Consider the following 18,313-nt stretch of genomic DNA (forward strand, 5'->3'; position numbering starts at 1 on the left):
GAATCCTTTTACCGTTCCAGTTCGGGTTCATCCCAAGCAAAACTGGTTCGTTGTTCAAGTCTTGATTTTCAAGTTTTCGTATTCAAACCGATATTGGACCCAAAAACAACTCTACCCGTAATCTTGGATCAAATTCCATCTCATGTGTTCTTTTTTTGGTATGTAAGAAGAACAACTATATTAAACCAACACCTAATTACCAATCATAGATTAATTAATATTTTTAATTTTAGATCAATGTTTGAGTCATTTTAAAAAATAACACAACTAACGGGGTTCAACCTTAATACCTTATATAACATTTTTCTACCTTTTGAATATCTCAACATCAAAAAGAATATACGGGAACTGGATATACAAATGAAAAAAGCCAAATAATATCAATGTCTATATATAACAAATTGCCAGAGTGCCACTTTGCATCATCCCCACAACAAAAATTGAAAAAACCAACTCTTTTTTACCCCTTCATGTTGTTGAGATGCTTATAATATTTTCTTTCCATTTCTAAAAAAAAAAGATTTTACTTGAGTTTTTTTTTCAAATATATCATTTTCTTCTCTCATAAAAACCCCCTCTTAATCTTAGGTTGGCTCACTACTCGTGTCTAGCCTAGTTTTGTCTTCTAATTAAAAAAAAAAATACAAAAAACCCTCAAAAGTAATACTCGTGTCTAGCCTAGTTTTGTCTTCTAATTAAAAAAAAAAATACAAAAAACCCTCAAAATTAATTTGTCATGAAGTATGTTATCCCAACCTACTCATAAATTATAAATTATAATTGGAGAGAGGTATATGAGAGGTCTGGCACAATCGGAACAAAAATGGAGGAAATCGAAGTTGGAGATGAACAAAAAGCAAAGGGAGTTTTTAAAGCAAGCACTAAGATGAACAAGTATGCTCTTGCTTGTGCTCTATTGGCTTCCACCAACTCGATTTTACTTGGCTATGGTATGTTCTCTGTTCTCTGTTCTCTGTTCTCTGTTCTCTGTTCTCTAACAATCTATACTCCAACTTATAATTCTCTGTCTCACTTTGTATATGCATCATTTTACGTCATTGATTATTGTTTTTCCACGTTGGAAAATGAAAAAGACAGTAGTGGACAACTGTTTATCACACTAACTATGTTACGCAAAAACTGGGATAAAAGATTTAAATCCTTGAAAGAGAGTAATTCTGTTTAGGATGTTGAATCACCACCTAGTTGCTCTCTCATTTAACGCAACTTTCTTTGTTTTTTTTTCCTTTCAATTTAGAGCATATTTTGTGGTTGACAAATTAAGTGGACTATTTACTGCTTTAAAAATAAATATAAATTAATTAATTTCATGGAATTAAAGAAATATTTTTCATTGATAAAGTTGGTGAATCATTAAAGTTTTGGAAGATCCCAACTAACTATATCATGAATACCCAATGAGAGATCCATGCCATTTTGCTGTTATGCCCAAAAAAGCGAAAAACCAATCAAATATTCAAATGTATAATAATATTAATATCCATTTTATTATTTACACTATTATTTATAGCTAAACAATTCTACAAATCACAAACCAATGTCTTGAGGAATGAGGGGTTTACGGAAGATCGACCTTCAAATGTCGTCTACACCATTTGCCACCTTGTTTCTTATGATTCTCTCTACATATTGGAAAAAAAAATCAAATAACTACCGTATAATGTAGCAAATGAACCGACTCTGGCAAGACTAGCAACCGTCGAGTCGTCGACAACAGCCTTAGTCATGGTTAAGAGATAGTGAAACCGTTTTTGTCACACCAGAAAACTTGATTTAGCACTGTCAAACACAATTTTCCGTGTTCTACTCACAATAGGTGTGCCCATATCAACTTTTTGATGTGCCAAAATTATTTTCCGAGATGAATCATCTTTTGTTCCGAATTCTAATGTATTTAAAGATGTCTGGTTCCAACCCCAGTCTTCGTACTCCATCCATCCACAAATGATCTTCAAGCTCCCTCAAGGTATGCTCCCGCATAGGATCTTGCCACTTATATTTTGGTCCACTTATTTCTCCATTATCTATCAAAAAACACAACGCAGCGTACTAAAAATTAGCGTATGCAACCTTACCCCTAAAATAACCAAGACATGTGCGATGTTTAATTTGGTTTGACAAGTTGAACATACCTATGAAATAATTTCATACAGTGGTTGTATTTCTTCTAACAGAACCTCCCCACATGTCATCACCATTAAAATCAAGTCTCTATCCTCATTTTCCGATGTGTTAACAAAAACAACTAATAGGGTGTATCAAGTTTCGACTTTATCAACTCGATGGATGTAATGACTTGTTTAGTAGGCAGTAATAAACGACAATCATACTAATGAATTTATATGTAATTTTATAGATAAAGCTTCATGTCTAATTTTTATAGTAACACCAAGATTTTGTTTGGTTCAACTGAATTTGATTGACATTAACTTATTACAGTTATTTGAACTTACCTGAAATTATTTCAACTTATTTTTGGTGAAAAAACTTATCCGTGTGTATAAATTATCTGATAAAACTTATTCTGTTGATATCTAAACGTATACTAACTTTAATCTGAACTTATTTTTATTGAAATAAGTTGAAACAAACAAAACGTTGAGATTTTTCTTTTGTCAACATACATGTAATTTCAATAGTTTCAGTTTTTTTAAACTTGAATTCATATTTGTGGGTACAGATATTGGAGTAATGAGTGGTGCAATCCTGTACATAAAAGATGATCTAAAAATAAGCAAAATCCAAGAAGAAATCTTAATAGGAACCCTGAACGTATGCTCCCTCATAGGCTCACTCCTTTCCGGAAAGACCTCAGACCTCATCGGCAGGCGGTACACCATCGTCCTTGCAGCCATCACCTTCTTTGCCGGAGCCCTGGTGATGGGGTTAGCCCCATCATACCCTTTCCTAATCGCAGGTCGCGTGGTGGCGGGTATAGGAGTAGGCTACTCCCTCATGATTGCACCCCTTTACACGGCCGAGATATCACCAGCAATGACACGTGGCTTCATGAGCTCGTTGCCCGAGGTTTTCATAACTATAGGGATTTTGATAGGGTATGTGGTGAACTATGCATTTTCAGGGATATCAAATAATTGGAACTGGAGGATAATGCTCCTGTTGGCTGCTGTTCCTGCTGTGGGTGTGGGATTGGGAGTGATTGTGATGCCTGAATCACCAAGGTGGCTTGTCATGAAGAAGAGGCTGAGCGAGGCCAAAACGGTTTTGGTTAAGACGTCGGAAACTGAGGAAGAAGCTGAGGTTAGGCTTGGGGAGATCACTAGAGCTTGGGAGCTTCATGGTAATCATTTTTTTTGGATTTTGTTTTTCAAGAACTGCCTTTTAATTTTCAACTTTTGCGAATAACTACCTTTTACATTTGAAATTTTGCGAACATCTACCATAAAACAAAAAACGTTAATTTCTCTGTTAGTGAGCCTACTTTCACATACACTATAATGTGAAAAGCTGGTGGAAAAAGTTAAACAGTTTCGTGAAATGGTAGTGGTTTGCAACAAAAACAAAGTAAAAAGTAGTTGTTCGCAAAAGTTGAAACTTAAAACGTAGTTATGGAAACAAATAAAAACTATTTTATTTTCTTTTGATGCAAACATTATGTTTTTTTTGTTTTGTTTAAGGTAGTGTCAGTGTGGTTTATAATGTCAAATATGGGTAAACTAATTGGCAGAATCAAGCAACTTTGCTGGGAAAAGCGTATGGAAAGAACTACTCTGGAGGCCAACACCAGCAACTCGTCGGATCCTTATTGCTGCTGTCGGCATCAACTTTTTCATGCAAGCTTCCGGCAATGATGCCGTCATCTACTACCTTCCGGCGGTGTTTGATGCAGCTGGGATTAAGAAGAAGAAGCAGCTCTTTGGCATCAATGTGATAATGGGAACAGCCAAAGCCACCTTTGTTATGATCTCAGCTCTTTTCTTAGACAAGTATGGTAGAAGGCCTCTCCTCCTACTGGGAACGGTTGGTATGGTTGTGTCCCTGTCAACCTTGGGCCTTGGGTCCATGTTTCTAGAGCACTCAGCCCATAAGCCAAATTGGGCCATTGTAGTGAGTGTGATCGCGGTGTGTGCTGATGTGTCTTTCTTCTCAATTGGGCTCGGGCCTATTACTTGGGTCTACTCGTCAGAGATTTTCCCGATGAGGCTCCGAGCCCAAGGGACGAGTTTGGCAGTGTCTGTGAATAGGTTGGTTAGTGGGGTTGTGTCAATGACATTTCTAACTATTTCAACAAAGATATCATTTGGGGGGATGTTCTTTATGCTGGCTGGAATTATGATGGTGGCGACCGTGTTTTTCTTCTTCATTATGCCCGAGACTAAAGGGAAAAACCTGGAGGATATAGGGAAACTGTTTGAGGACAAGAAAACCAGTGACGAGGGAGAAGAAATGAGTTAGACTTGAAGAAAAAAAAATGCTAAATTTTAGATGTTTTGATCCAAATGCTGCACTTAATTCGACTACATCAGCAAATTTCGAGTACATCAGCAAAATTGAGTACATCAGCGAATTTCTAACCACTATATCATCTGTAAGACTGTAGACCAATTGTCCAAGCTAATTGTAAATTTGTAATTCTCTATCTAAAATGTTTGGTATTTTAAGGTGTCAGTTCAGTTATGAAGTTTCTAATTTTCTTATCATCAACAGCTAACCTAAAACGAATTGAAACTAGTCTGTCGTACAAAATATCCAGCAATGCTAAGCTAATTGAATTCATAATCAACATCCTATGGTGAAGGACGAGAAAAAAAATGATGATATAAGTAAAGACGGAATCTTTAAAACAGGCATTAGTATATCTGAAGTTCTCAAGAAAAGGACAAGTTCACATTGCAGGCTTTGTAGCACATCATGTACTAGTCGTTTAGAGTAGCTAGCTAGCTAGTTAACGATAGGATGTGATACATAGAAACGTATATACAAACCTTGCCTTCAGTCATCAATCCTTGATCCTCTGAATGGAATTTTAATGTACTGTACGTTCTGATAGAAACCATTTGACTAATGTGGCTGAGCAAGTTTGGCCTGAAATATAGATATAAATACTGTACTGTTAGCCGAGGGCTAGAGAAAACTCCTCGAAAATAAGATTGAATTTCCTATAGTAGTAGTAATGGTTTATGATTGAATTTCCTAGCTAACACACACACTTAATTACTTTAATTAAGTGGCGGAGAGGGGATACAAATCACAACTTTTGCAAAGGGTATTATTGAAGTATCATGGCACATCCTTAATTATGAGAGATTGATAATATTTATGGAGGATGACAGTATGAGTATTAGGGTATTGCTTAATTTACCTCTTCAGCAGCCTCATGTTCTACCACAGCATAATCATCAGCTGTGCCCCATGAATATGAATTAGTTACTCGATAAGAATCTGTATATTAAAAAACAAAGAGAATCAGATTACACCAAAGCATACAATAAGCTTCGACTATTTCCTTGTAAAAGAAAGTTTCTGTCTTACCTTTGATATCTGTCCATAACCAACTTTGAGTGCACATCAATTTTTCCACCATGGTTGGATGAAGTATACTACGATGTGGACTCAAAATTCTGTAATCTTCAGTATCAAACATGTGCTCTGGAGGAACTGACAAGATAGGAATAGCCAGAATGTCTCTAACCATTGTGTTCAAGATAGAACTGCCATACCTCCACCAATCCAAAACAGCAATGTCTCCAAGCCTTTTATCAAATGAATATGTCTCCTTTTCCAAGTAATCATCCAATTCGGGTTTCTCATCAAGTTTCTCCCTTTTTCTTTTCTCTCGTATATACTTCTCATAGCCGCTCATACGTTTATCTGAATCTTTAACGCCACCAGATGAATCATCATCACATTTTGTCTTCTCCAAGCTAGCTTTACTCTGATACTCGTTGAACAGATCATAACAAAGTCGGCGAATGTGCTCCACTTCCTTCTGACTTCCTTCACCATAGATATCTTCGAAACCACCCTCAACACCCTCCAATTTAAATCTCTGATCCAACACTGAAGCAACAGCAAAAATATCCCGTACTGCTTTCCAATATTTGTCAAATATCTCCAGCATTTTTGAAGCCATGTTTCTCACCACCTCATCAGTGCAGATAACCCACTTAGACATAGTTATTTTCATGTAACACAAATCGAAGAAAAAAAAGTTTGCACTACGATATTTAGAGACACAATTTATCATTCTATAGAATAGTCTCAGCTTTTGAACAACTTTTTCGGCTAACTCCCACTCCTCCTCGCTTGGCATACACAAGTATTCAAACTCCTGTTTCTTCAGGTGACAGAAGACAGGTTTAAGCAAAAGAGCTGTTTGTAACATCAGAAAGGTCGTGTTCCACTTGGAGACAGAATCAAGATTCAACTTACTGTCACTCTCAGATATGCTTAGCTCACGTGATGCTTCCTTAAAGTCTCTCTCTCTTTGAGGTGTTGTCGTCCAGAAAAGAATACTCTCACGTATTTTCTCAATCACGTTTCCAATCACATCGAAACCCTCTTTAACCATCAAGCTTGTTGTACGAGCAAAACATCTCATTCGCAACAATTTTCCACCCAAAATAAGTGAACTACTGGAAAGATGATCAGCTAAGATATCAGTCAGTTTCTCGTCAAATGCATAATCAATTGCAATGGTAGAGATTTTTGAGGCCACATCCCAGTCAAAAAGACACTCTGCGGTGAGTTTAGCAACCGACTCATTTGTGTATGCACAGGGCACATTTACAAACCTTCAAAATGTGTAAAAAAAAATATGAAAGTCAAGTTTTACATAAACAAACTAACTTGCAATTAAAAGAAGAACCAAATTTATGGGAGAATTATGATTTATTCAAAGTACCTCATCATGCGACGTTGAACTTTCCAGTCATTATTGATTATCTGTCCTGTAATAGCAATATATCTCTTAGTTTGATCACAAGAAATCCACTTATCTACAGTTATGGCAATCCTGCTCTTAGTTTCATTGAACAATCTCATTGAAATACCCCTGTTGAACTCGTGGATTTTCGATATATCATTCTTTAGGGTATTTTGAGAAACCAAGGAATAAACACTGTTAAAGAGTTCTCTGAACCCCATATGATCAACCATGGAGAGGGGATAGTCATGTAGAATTATTGCCTTCGCCAAATCTCTCCTTACCCCCATTGGAAAGAAGGTAAGCTGATTGATGGTTTTAAGTCGTCCAGCTCGTTCACATAAAGGTAAATTATATAAATCAGAAGTTTGCATAGAAGATACGCCATCTTCCTTATGTGATGGTTTTGCATCATCGACTACTGCAGGAGACTGAATGTCAGAAACCAGATCTATGGAATCACAGCTCGACCCTCCAGAAGACATGTCAAACCTACCATGTAGAAACAAATACGAGTTTAGAAATAAAATAATAGAACCACAAGGAACCAACACTTTATTAGCATAATGTAAGCTTTACGGTGAATTTGTGGACAGCCTTTGTTCACTTTATTTCCATTTATTTTAGGAAATACAATTTTTAACTAAAATAAGTTCTAATAAGTTCATACAAGTTCATATAAGATATGTTCAGAAAAAATAAGTAAAAACCAGGTGAATAGAATGAACCCTATGAGTAGTTTATATATAAAGATACAATCCTACATTCACTACAAGTACCAGCAGATCTACACAGTAGTACAAACAAACCAAAGTAAGGGGAAAAAATGATTTGAAAAGTCTTGGATTCTTTCTAAGTTTCTATTTGCAAGAGCTCAATAGAGATCCAAAGGGTGATCAATCACATGTCATAAAAAAACCTTGTGCAACCTTAGTCTCTAGATGCTACCTTTCAAGTAAACTCTCCAACAATATGACAACCAAACACAATTTTACAAGAGTTTTGCCTTGTTATGGATTACTATATAGGCCGTATTAGCACAAGGCTAGTTATTTTTTTTGAAGGAAAGATAGCACAGGCAGCACAAGGCTAGCTAGTAGCTACTTATTGCAAGGCAACAAGAGAATGTAGCTTGGTAAGTCAGTCCCTGGCTTCCAACATGTAGACAAATCCAAGAGGGACAGATTTTTCGGATAACATCCAGTGAAACGCAGATTCTTAAGGGAACATATACTCCTTTCAACGTGATAGTCAAATTAAATTTTCGTGGTCTCCAAAATGCATATTTCGTCAATAAGTTTCCCTCAAAAAACAAATTTTTAAATAAATTGATGACCATCATGCAAAATCAAATGCTACGTATAAATTCATTCGCATTAGCATCATTAATTTTTTCAATAAAATTCGGTTTATAAAAAATAAAATCAGATAACTTAAAATCATGCGAATAGAACATACCCTAACTGTAACAAAGTAACAATCTCTGTCAAACAAAGAGACAAGTCTGCTGGGAGGTGATTAAACAGGAGGGAAGGGAAGCATAATTAAATATTAAAAAATCAACAATTTCTCTCAAAGATAGCATATCCACTCTCATAGTCTCTGATTAAGTTCAATGTCCACCTAATTTATTCCCAATTCCAACCCATTTCATTCAAGGAGCCAAACAACCCCTAAAATAGCAGAAAAGGACTAAAGGAGGATGATTTAATTGGGAATTTCAACACAGAATTTTTCAATTATACGATTACAATTCGATTGGTGAGAAATTCAAATAGCTAAACCCTAATCTGGGAGAACATCTCTCAAGTTCTCCATAGATTACCAACGAAAATTCAGAAAAAGTAGAATGAACATTCACATAATTCTCACTTAAAACTGACCAAAGTTGTACACATTAAGTGTGAAAATTGAGCAATAATTTCTACCCAATTCCAATTTCCAAGCACAAGACTATCAACCCAAAATAGACAATGTGTAAGAAAAAGAAAAAGAGCAGTAAATTAAACGAAGAAGACGGGGCTAACCTTGTCAAAGCTCAATGCTTCTGGGTTCACGACGAGATAAACAAGGGTTGAGTTGAGTGTGGTAGAGAGGAGGGAGAGAGAGCATCAGTGCAGGGGAAAGGGCGGGAAAAAATAGTCATTTACTCCCTCCGTCCCGGAATATTCGACCCGGTTTGACCGGCACAGAGTTTAAGGGACTTGAATTGACTTATTTAATTTAATAGATAGTAGTTGATAGTGTGGTATTATTTTAATGCAGTTAGTGTGATGTGGGTTAAGAGGTGGGGTTTGGGGAGAGTAGGGGTTGAATTTTTAATTATTTTTTGTATGGAGTAGGGGTAGGTGGGTTAGAAGGGGTGGAGTGAGAAATAATATAATATTGTTAGAATATTTTCATTTTTAGAAACAGGTCAAGTATTAAGGGACGGCCCGATAAGGAAAACAGGTCAAGTATTCCGGGACGGAGGGAGTATTGGTTTATTGATATACCATATCTCTACCATTAACTTGTTTATGGAAAGACATCCTTATGGGAAAAAATAGTCATTTATTGGTAGAGGTATGGTATATCCGAGGATGTCTTTCCCATAAGGCCATAATGGTTTGCGTTCAATCTGGACACAAGTACCATTTAAATAATATAAACAAGTTAATTATAAAGGAGAAATGTAATTTTTTTTTTTGAAAAAGTACTTTTTCATCGTAACGGGGAACGGGAAGTGGGGAGAATTGAGGGGGAAAACTTGGTGGGAAAATTTCGCCACTTCGTTGGTGAAAAAACACATAAAAGTTGGAGGGAAACTTTGAGCGAAACTTACTTTGTTTCAGAATTAAGGTTCCTGGGGACGAGAGAGAAAGAAATAAGAACATGGTTCTTCCACCTGAGAGAGAAAGAATAATTGCTAGCCATTAATATTTCAAACTACTCTTGGTTAATAAATTAATGCCATACTTTATTTCATTGCCACAACATATACCAATATTGTTTGAGTTGAAACCACAATCAACGTGTTCCTTTGGGATACCTCACCATACAGGAATACCAAAATAACACCTCGCTTTGGAGGAAACCTACTATCTTAGGTTCAATGATTTTGGTAAGTTCTTGATTTGGAAGGCAATTTTAAACTCAATATTACTTGGACCTAGTTGTTTCTATGTTGGTTTGATTATTTAGTGAACTAAATCCTTAATCAAACATACAAACAATGCATTCATACACAATATACATTCATCAATATATAATAGCATAAATAATTTTGATGAACTAGTATAGCCCAAAAACTTGGTCTTGAAGCATCCAATCTTCCCTTCACCTTGTTAGCTTGGCACCTTCTTGAACTCCATTCAAAAAGCTAACTTAAAATTTTAAATAAACTAGAAGAAACAGAACTTAATAATCTAATTATTACATCAAAACTTCATGGTAAGCAAAACCATATTTAAAAATTTACATTCAAAGATAACACGATACGCATACCGTATTTAACTATCCTAGTTTATCCATACTAGTCACCTTCAATACCTGCAATACATACTAATAATATATATGCATTCACCCATTCGTATCCTAAAACGAATGGCCCAAAGTAAGATATTCAAGTATTTACACGATTAATCAAAATCAAGTTCGTGTAAATGCGTCCTAAAAGATTAATCAATTCCAAATTATTAATCCTTAGAATTGTTCTAATAAAAAATTAATTTAATAAAAAATTAATGTCCTACGAAGAATTAATTAAAATAATTATTTCAAATAATTTTATTTAAACGGCTCCCACTTAAACCAATATTTAATTTGGACCTTTAATTTTAAATATTCAAACTCGCGGCCCGGCCCAAGTCAAATAAAATAAAATAATGAAAAAGTCAGCCGTTTACCCCTTGGTGCAAAAATAATCCCAAATCCCAAAAATTAGGCCTTGAATTAAAACGAAGCAAAAAAAAAACACATTTTCATGCATCGTGGGCTAGGCAAGCGCCCAACCTAAACGATGCGTGGTGCATCAGATCAACGCACCAACGTGCAGGCCACAAGGGCCACATCGTTGCGCAATACCCAGCAGCCACGCACAAAGCACGTTGGCGCGCTCCTATGCACGAGTGTAAGCGCTTGTCGCTGATCCTGCTCAATGCCTCGCACAACGATGCCGAGGCTCGTCGCCCATGGCACACTGCCTGCAGGCGCATCGTACACCGCAAGGCCAGCGCCCATGGGCCTGCCTGCGTGTCTCGTGCTACTCGTCCCTTTCATCTTGCACGGACAACTCCCACCCTCGCTTTGTGCGAGTGGATTGCTCGTCCGATTAAAAAATCAATTTCAATCGTTTAATTACAAAAAATAATAAAGTGGGTGATTTAATAAAATTTTAAACAATCCAATTTATGAAATTTATAAATTTTGGCTAACGAATACTCAAATTTAACAAACGATGGACATCAACAAAAATTTGAATAACTTTGATAACCCAATCCAAACATTTAAATCGTTCTGAACATTTAGATTTCATATTTTTATCAATTTTGGTTTAGGTGAACAATTAAAATTAATGAATCTCCATGAATTTTTAAATATGTCATTTAAATATGAAATCATATTCCCCTTCTCACCTAAATAAATTTTCAGATCTAACAAATTAATAAAATTAATTTTCAATCTAAAATCCATTATTCTAGGTTAAATTGGGATGAGGGTTTATAATTAAAATTTTGAACGAAAATATTACCATAGGTTCATAATATTATAAACAAAAGTAGGACAAATTTTCAATTAATTATAAGTTGATTTGGTCGCATAATTAATTGAAAAACCTATCAAAATTAATGATTTAACTCATCAAACAACAAAAATGCCAAAACAATCCAACTTCGGGGCCTGTTTTTGACATTCTGTTCAATTGAGTTGATTTTAAAACACCGTTTCCAATCAGAATAAGGTCGGAAAAGTCTAAATTCCGATACTTTACGAATACATAACCCTTTTCTACGATTTATCCAATAACCAAGAAAATATTCGAAAAGTCACGAAAAATTCAGAAAAATTTCGACAATATCACAAACATATAAACATGCAAGAAGTACTTAATTACACGAAGCTCATGATACCACTGTAGGGGTTTACATTTAAATACATAACATGATAGCGGAATAACCCCAAAGTCAGGAAACATGTATAAAGCACACATTAAGCAATACATATGTTTGTAGCGTGTTTTCCACTTATGTCAACGAACACGAACAAGAACTCCATTATAAGTTCCTCTACTTGGTTCACTAACAGTGCATAACTACCTTAATTGTTGATAACTTAGATCTTGATCAAGGTTTGAAGCTTTTGGGAAAATACTCAATGATGGAGGCAAAAGAGAAATTAAGGCTTTTCACTTTAAATTAGTTTGTTTGAAAGTGTCCATTAGGTTATTAAAGTAACCTAGTAGTAATAATAAGCAAGCCAACCAACTTGGTGGGCAAGCCAACCATGTTGGTCGGCCAATCCCACACGCGAAGTACAACAGGCGCGCACAGCTGGGCCGTGGGCCGCGTGCCGCTGCTGCTCCCTCTTCCATTGATCCTTTCGCGCCACATAGCCAAGGCCTTTGGGCCAGCCCTACATTTCCATTCGCGTTGCGCCCATGGGCCTTGCGCTTGTGCGCTCCCTCTCGTGGGTTTCTTTCGTGTTGCGATTAAATTATCCTTCGATAATTTATTTATCGTTTCGTACTTGACGATCCAATGTCGTATTATACGATTATTTGTTTCTCCTATCATACGAATATACGCAATATGATGTTCGATTTCACGATCCAATGTTAAATCATATAATTATATTTTTCGAACTAATTTCCCGAAAAGCCATTAAATGAATTTCCGATTTATTTAATCCGGCGATTTGTTTCCTGTCGTCGGTGTGACCTTGTAGGTTCAGTCAAGAGTAAGCTGTGAGCCTAATAAGGAATAGAACTCATTGATCGGAAGCATTGCTCCAGCTAGTCGTTGATCTTACTAAATTAATTATTTATAATTAATCTGAACCTTGGTATTAGACTAATGCACCTTGGGTGAAGGACATATTTCCTTGAGGTGGTAGAGACCATAGTATGGACTCCTTGGTGGGGAACCCTTAAAGGGCGAAGCTTAGCGATTATGCAAGCCAAAAAACTCCCTGGTTCATGATCGTGGTCGCGGTCCTTCCCCTCCTATTTTCCTTTTTCGAGGCTCATTTAGAGATCCTGGTTCGGTAATTTATCGCACCATCTTTCCCCATTCGATGATTTATCATCATACTCCTCCCCTTATTTTTTTAATATGCTCAGTAGCTTGTGTTGTGTAATGGGGGCATTACACCAATCTAACCTCGGGAGGGGTACTTCGCTATATTTTACTGCTTTCTATGTAGTTTAATTCATTGTACTTAGTCTTTATTGCTTTATTTTGATTTTTTGTAGTTATTAAAGATGTGAGGAGAGTGAATTTTACCACTTGGATGTTGAGTCATGTGCAGATTTTGATCCCAAATGCAGAAACAAGGCAAAAATAACTCCCTCGCCCGATGGCACCGGGCGAGAGCGCCCGACAGGCCACGAGTGTAGAGGCTGGGAAAGAGAGAAATTAGTCCAACTGGGCGCAACTATCTGATAGGGCGCGACAGTTCATGAAAATTGGACGAAAAGCTTGCCCAATCGGGCGCGCTACTACGGTGATTTTGTACGCTGAAGCTCACCCGGCCGGGCGAGAGGATTCGATCGAGCCCGCACGCAAGTTTGATTTTTTCTGTTGTCTCAAAAGGTTTTGAAGCAGACTTGATGCCTTTTTCCTTGTCTATTCTTACCCCTTTAAGTCAATGAGGACATTGTCTGATTTAGCTTAGGGGGTGTTCACTCTTCGATTGTACATATGGTATGATCTATCTTCTTCTCTACCTACCTTCTATTTATATTTTTGGTGTGTTTTAGTTAGTTTTTGGTGTGTTATTTCTTTCTAGAGTAGTTTATCGCTTTCAACAAAATGAAAAAAATACAAAAATAATGTATTGGTTGATGAGATTAAAACAATCGCATCCCTGTGCCCTTATTGGTTCTAAATAATTTAACATTTAAGGGTGATCTGACAGGTTAGTATTTTTTATTGACTGACTTTGATATGTGTTGTGGTTGCGTTGACCTTTGATAGAGTTCAACTTAGTCCCACTTTTTATATGCATTAGACTTGGAGTATGATAATTATGAGGTTTTGAGCCTATAATTTCTATTCTTAAGTGCTTAATTCATGGTTTTACATTGATCCGAGTCTTTGATTTGTGAATATGAGTAAGTTTAACACACTTGCACTTTGCGCATGATGAAAGGTCATTCTTTAGGTAGCGTTCAGATGATATTAGATATATTTGTTCCTGGTTTTTCATTCCCATGCTTAGCCTTGACCGTTCTTTTGTTTTGATTCAACAAATAACCCTTATTAGCCCCGATGGTTACTTGTCCCAAGTCTTACTTGCGGGGGGGGGGGGGGGGGGGATATATTTCATGTGTTGATTTTGGATCATTTTGGTTGGATGATTGGCATTTTAGGCCAATGTTACTCGAGGTTGTGTATATGATTGATAATTTAGAAGAGGTGCAATTACTAGTTGGCACTGAGAGCTTGTGATTGTTGATATTATGTTTAGCTTGTACATTCATAGTATTGTTACGTTTGTTTTTTTTTCATCGTTATTTTATAGTTAAAAATAATGAAAATAATCAAATATATATTTCTTATTTTTTGTAGTTTAGAAAAGCAAGGAAAATGGTAGAGGTTTGTTCCTTATTCATTTCATTATTACTTCTTCCCTTTAGGTTGTGAATTCGTTATTGTTGCGTTTATAGCCATTTGGAGATGAAGATTGACATCCTATGTAGATAGTTTTGGTTCGATTTATTGTCCTCCGAGTTAGGCTTTACTCTCACATTTCCAAATTATTACCAACCCCTTGTTTATACCCGACTTATCTTACAAGGTGAAATAAAGTTTTTTTTATCGTCGTGCAATGTGTGTACCAAAATAGATTCAAAGTAGTCACGTGTCAAAGATTATAGGGTATATGTGCATTTTGAGTCGGCTCTAGGGCAGGTTGAGATTTTATGTGATCCTTCAAACACACGAGTGTTGTGAGTTTCAAGGGGCTACTATTCATTTGATTAGTACGCATGTTCATCATTTGGGTTGTGAGAGAACGTGCCAAATTGGTTCGCTTAGCCCGCCATAAAACGAGAGGAATAACTTCCATGGTGAGATATTATAATCCTTGATCTTATGCATATATCTTGTGAGATTTTCGTGTTTTTATAGGTTGATTTGTGAGTATGAGTAATGGATGAGTCAGTGTTGATACTTGCATGCTTCGATTTGACCCATGATATATAACTTACTTTTCTCTTGAACTTTGGGGTGAAGCGATTGTGCTGATGTCTCATTGATGATATTTGCTTAGTGACAAAAAAAGGTTTAGCTTGGAGGAGTTTGATATGTCCATTTTACATAGAGTTTTTACCCGGTTCGTCATTGATTATTGGTCTTAATTGCGCTCTTTGGAGCCATTTTTAGTACTAATGTGCTCCTTGTAGTGTGTTTGTAGTTTCTAGTTTATCATTGTAGGAATTAGCATATTTGAGTGCAGTTACTACATATTTGGACGAATACAAGAGATGATGTACTTTTGAGAGCACGATTGAGTTGGAAGAATTTTGAAGCAAAGCAAAAGCGAAGCAAGTAAAAGAAGTATTATCGTCCACTCTTTTGATCTAAATCATGTTCTACAAATCGAAATGTAATGATTCTAATTAGATTGGATGATAGAATTCAAGATACTTCCAACGAGTGTTCACTTGCCGAACTTCGTCAAGAAACAAAGAAGCTATAATGCTTTGAAGATGGTCAGTTTTGCAGTTTTTCCCTCGCGTCCGACCGAGTGCCCAAATTCGATCGGGACATACCGTATTTCGGAGGACTTTAGCTACCTTTGTTTTCTTTATTTATTTTGAGTTTCCTATAAATACTTTTGGGGGGGTTTTGGGCTAGAAACATATTTTTCCTACGTTTTAGTTTCCTTGTGTTATTTTCCAAGCGCTTACTTTCTCTTAAACTTTGTTATTTATATTATTCAATTTCAATTCAAGATCAAGCTTTCATTGATCGATTCGTCATTCTATTTATTTTAATTAAATTTCCGTCATTTATTAATTATGTTTTCCATTATTTAATTATTGCTTTAGTTTCAATTATGCGTGAGTAGTTTATTTTTAGGGTTTAGGATATCCATAAATGTTTGATTGAGATTGGATTGGTTTCAATACTATTATTACTTATATTTGCTTTATTTGTTCGTCAATTCTGTTCGGCTAGACTATTTTGATTGAGTGTGGTTAGCCTTAGCTTATGCGCCGAGAGGTATAAATCTAATGCTTTTGACCTAGGACTATATATAAGATATGATTATTGCTAGTAAATTGCAAAGCATGCTAGTTTTATATTCTAAGGGATTCATAAGATTCGAGAGATGTATGTTTTCCCTAGTTATGGTTATTGATTAATTGTTGTTGTCCATTGTCCAATCCTAGTCTGCAATTGTGGGGAAGCGCTGCCTTAAACCTTTTTATTATTGATATTTCTTGTTTTAATTATCGTCTTGGTTGACTATTTCAAACACCTAAATTTACTAGTTACTTGTAGTCTAAGTTTGTTGATTGGTAGTAATAAAGAACACTGTTTTTCTATGGATTTAATCATGACTTCTCTTGCTATTTAGTTGGTGATATTAAGTTAATTTTTATATGGTGATACGTCTTTAGCCTGTCAAGGATCACAACGCCAACATGATTAAGAAATGATTTTAATGCTCATAAGGATACTTATATACTACCTCCGTTCCTAAAAGTTCTTTACGCTTTCCGTTTTAGTCCGTTCCTGAAAGTTCTTTACACTCCTACTTTATTCCATTTTTACTCTTATTTGGCCCACCATAACTTACCCACTCACAATACTTTAATATTAGTTTCCACCCACTCACATTATTGGACAATTTATAGCCACTCATTTTCCATTTGTTACCCCACCATCACATGTTCACCAAAATTCCTTAATTACCGTGCAAATAGTAACCGTAAAGATCATTTAGGAACGGAGGTAGTAATTTATTGAAGTTGATGAGAATCACCCTGATCATTACCTCATTTACTTTATTTAAAAAAAATTGCATCATGACTGCAGATCGACGGTGTATCGATCTTAGTTTCCTTTTCTTTTATGGGGTTAGCCTTTTTTCCCTTTTTTATTTTTTTTTATTTTTTTATTATGAGTAGATATGTCAAACGGGTCAGTTAGGTCTACTTATATAAAAAGTTACTTCCGGGTTCGGGTTAATTTGAGTTGATCACTTTGAGGTTCGGGTTTACAAGTGCTTGTTCAAGATCCAGAACTTTCGGGTTGGGATCGACCCAACGGGTTCAAATTTTTTAACACGCGTATTATATTTCCATTAATTTGGGTAATAAATATATAAAGTATGCATAAAATTAACAAATTTCCAAACACAAGTTTATATTTAGTCAAAATTAACAATTAAATGGCATATACTTCAAATCAAAATCATGTGACACCCAACAATAGTAACAACAACGTGTATATTGTACTTAAAATTCCTCATAACCTCATTTATAACTATAAAATAAAACAATTTCGATTGGTCGGATCAAAAAGGAGTTTGGTTGGATCAAAAAGGAGTTCGGGTTGTTCGTGTTCGGATAAAATCGGGTTACGGGTCACAATCTTATTCAAGATCCTGTGTTTTCGGGACGGTTCGGGTCGTATCGATTTTTAACAGGTCTAATTATGAGTATCAATAAAGCAAATTTCACTTTATAGTGTTGTGCAATGGATTTAGTATAAGGCAATTCGAGAGGAAAAATTGTCATTGGAGATTGATAATTCTTTTTAAAATGTCACTTGAGGAGAGGGATTGACGTTTGTAAAGGAAGAATAAATTCAAACATTTAGTAACCAATGAATAAGGTATCGAGTTGACTTTGAATATTTTAAGAAGGAAAATACAAATAATATTATCCTTGATTAATCTCTAGTTGGAACTAAAACGAGAAGACCGTCCATAGTTGGAATTATTTATTTTTCCAAAATTGAATTGACAATTAAAATTAATTTATTTTCTAAATTCCTAATTAAAAAAAATTATTAAATTAATTAGAGTCATAAGCATTAATTAAACTTTCTGTATGTCTTTGTGTTAAACAAAGTATTATATTTGATTCAATTTGGGTAATAAAAATGGAAGGTATTGGCAAATTTTGTAAATGAAAATGACAAAAACAAAAAACAAAAACTTTGTATTTATTGGGACTAGAACACACGACCT

At 35.6% G+C, this 18,313-nt stretch overlaps 2 protein-coding genes across 4 annotated transcripts; one reads left to right on the forward strand and one right to left on the reverse strand.

Moving 5' to 3' along the window:
* Positions 1–405: 405 nt before the first annotated feature.
* Positions 406–4,682, forward strand: LOC110803393 (polyol transporter 5). 2 transcript variants are annotated; one of them, XM_022008899.2, is made up of 3 exons: positions 406–950; positions 2,702–3,322; positions 3,710–4,682. In XM_022008899.2, exons 1-3 carry the CDS (start codon positions 824–826, stop codon positions 4,435–4,437), a joined length of 1,476 nt encoding a protein of 491 aa, XP_021864591.1. In that variant the 5' UTR covers positions 406–823; the 3' UTR covers positions 4,438–4,682. The 2 variants fall into 2 exon arrangements, with proteins under 2 accessions (XP_021864591.1, XP_056692993.1); XM_056837015.1 differs by lacking the exon at positions 406–950 and adding an exon at positions 1,848–1,987.
* LOC110803392 (zinc finger BED domain-containing protein RICESLEEPER 2) lies at positions 1,490–9,075 on the reverse strand. Of its 2 annotated transcripts, XR_008927988.1 has the most exons (6): positions 8,935–9,075; positions 6,887–7,399; positions 5,515–6,776; positions 5,345–5,424; positions 4,968–5,067; positions 1,490–2,045 (listed from the first exon to the last, which is right to left on the reverse strand). XR_008927988.1 is itself a non-coding variant. In XM_056837014.1 (5 exons), exons 2-5 carry the CDS (start codon positions 7,390–7,392, stop codon positions 5,044–5,046), a joined length of 1,872 nt encoding a protein of 623 aa, XP_056692992.1. In that variant the 5' UTR covers positions 7,393–7,399; positions 8,935–9,075; the 3' UTR covers positions 4,803–5,043. The 2 variants fall into 2 exon arrangements, 1 of the variants encoding a protein (XP_056692992.1); XM_056837014.1 differs by lacking the exon at positions 1,490–2,045 and having other exon boundaries at positions 4,803–5,067.
* Positions 9,076–18,313: the final 9,238 nt, after the last annotated feature.

This window comes from Spinacia oleracea, chromosome 2 (genome assembly GCF_020520425.1).
Source record: "Spinacia oleracea cultivar Varoflay chromosome 2, BTI_SOV_V1, whole genome shotgun sequence".
In the NCBI taxonomy this organism is placed as follows: domain Eukaryota; kingdom Viridiplantae; phylum Streptophyta; class Magnoliopsida; order Caryophyllales; family Amaranthaceae; genus Spinacia; species Spinacia oleracea.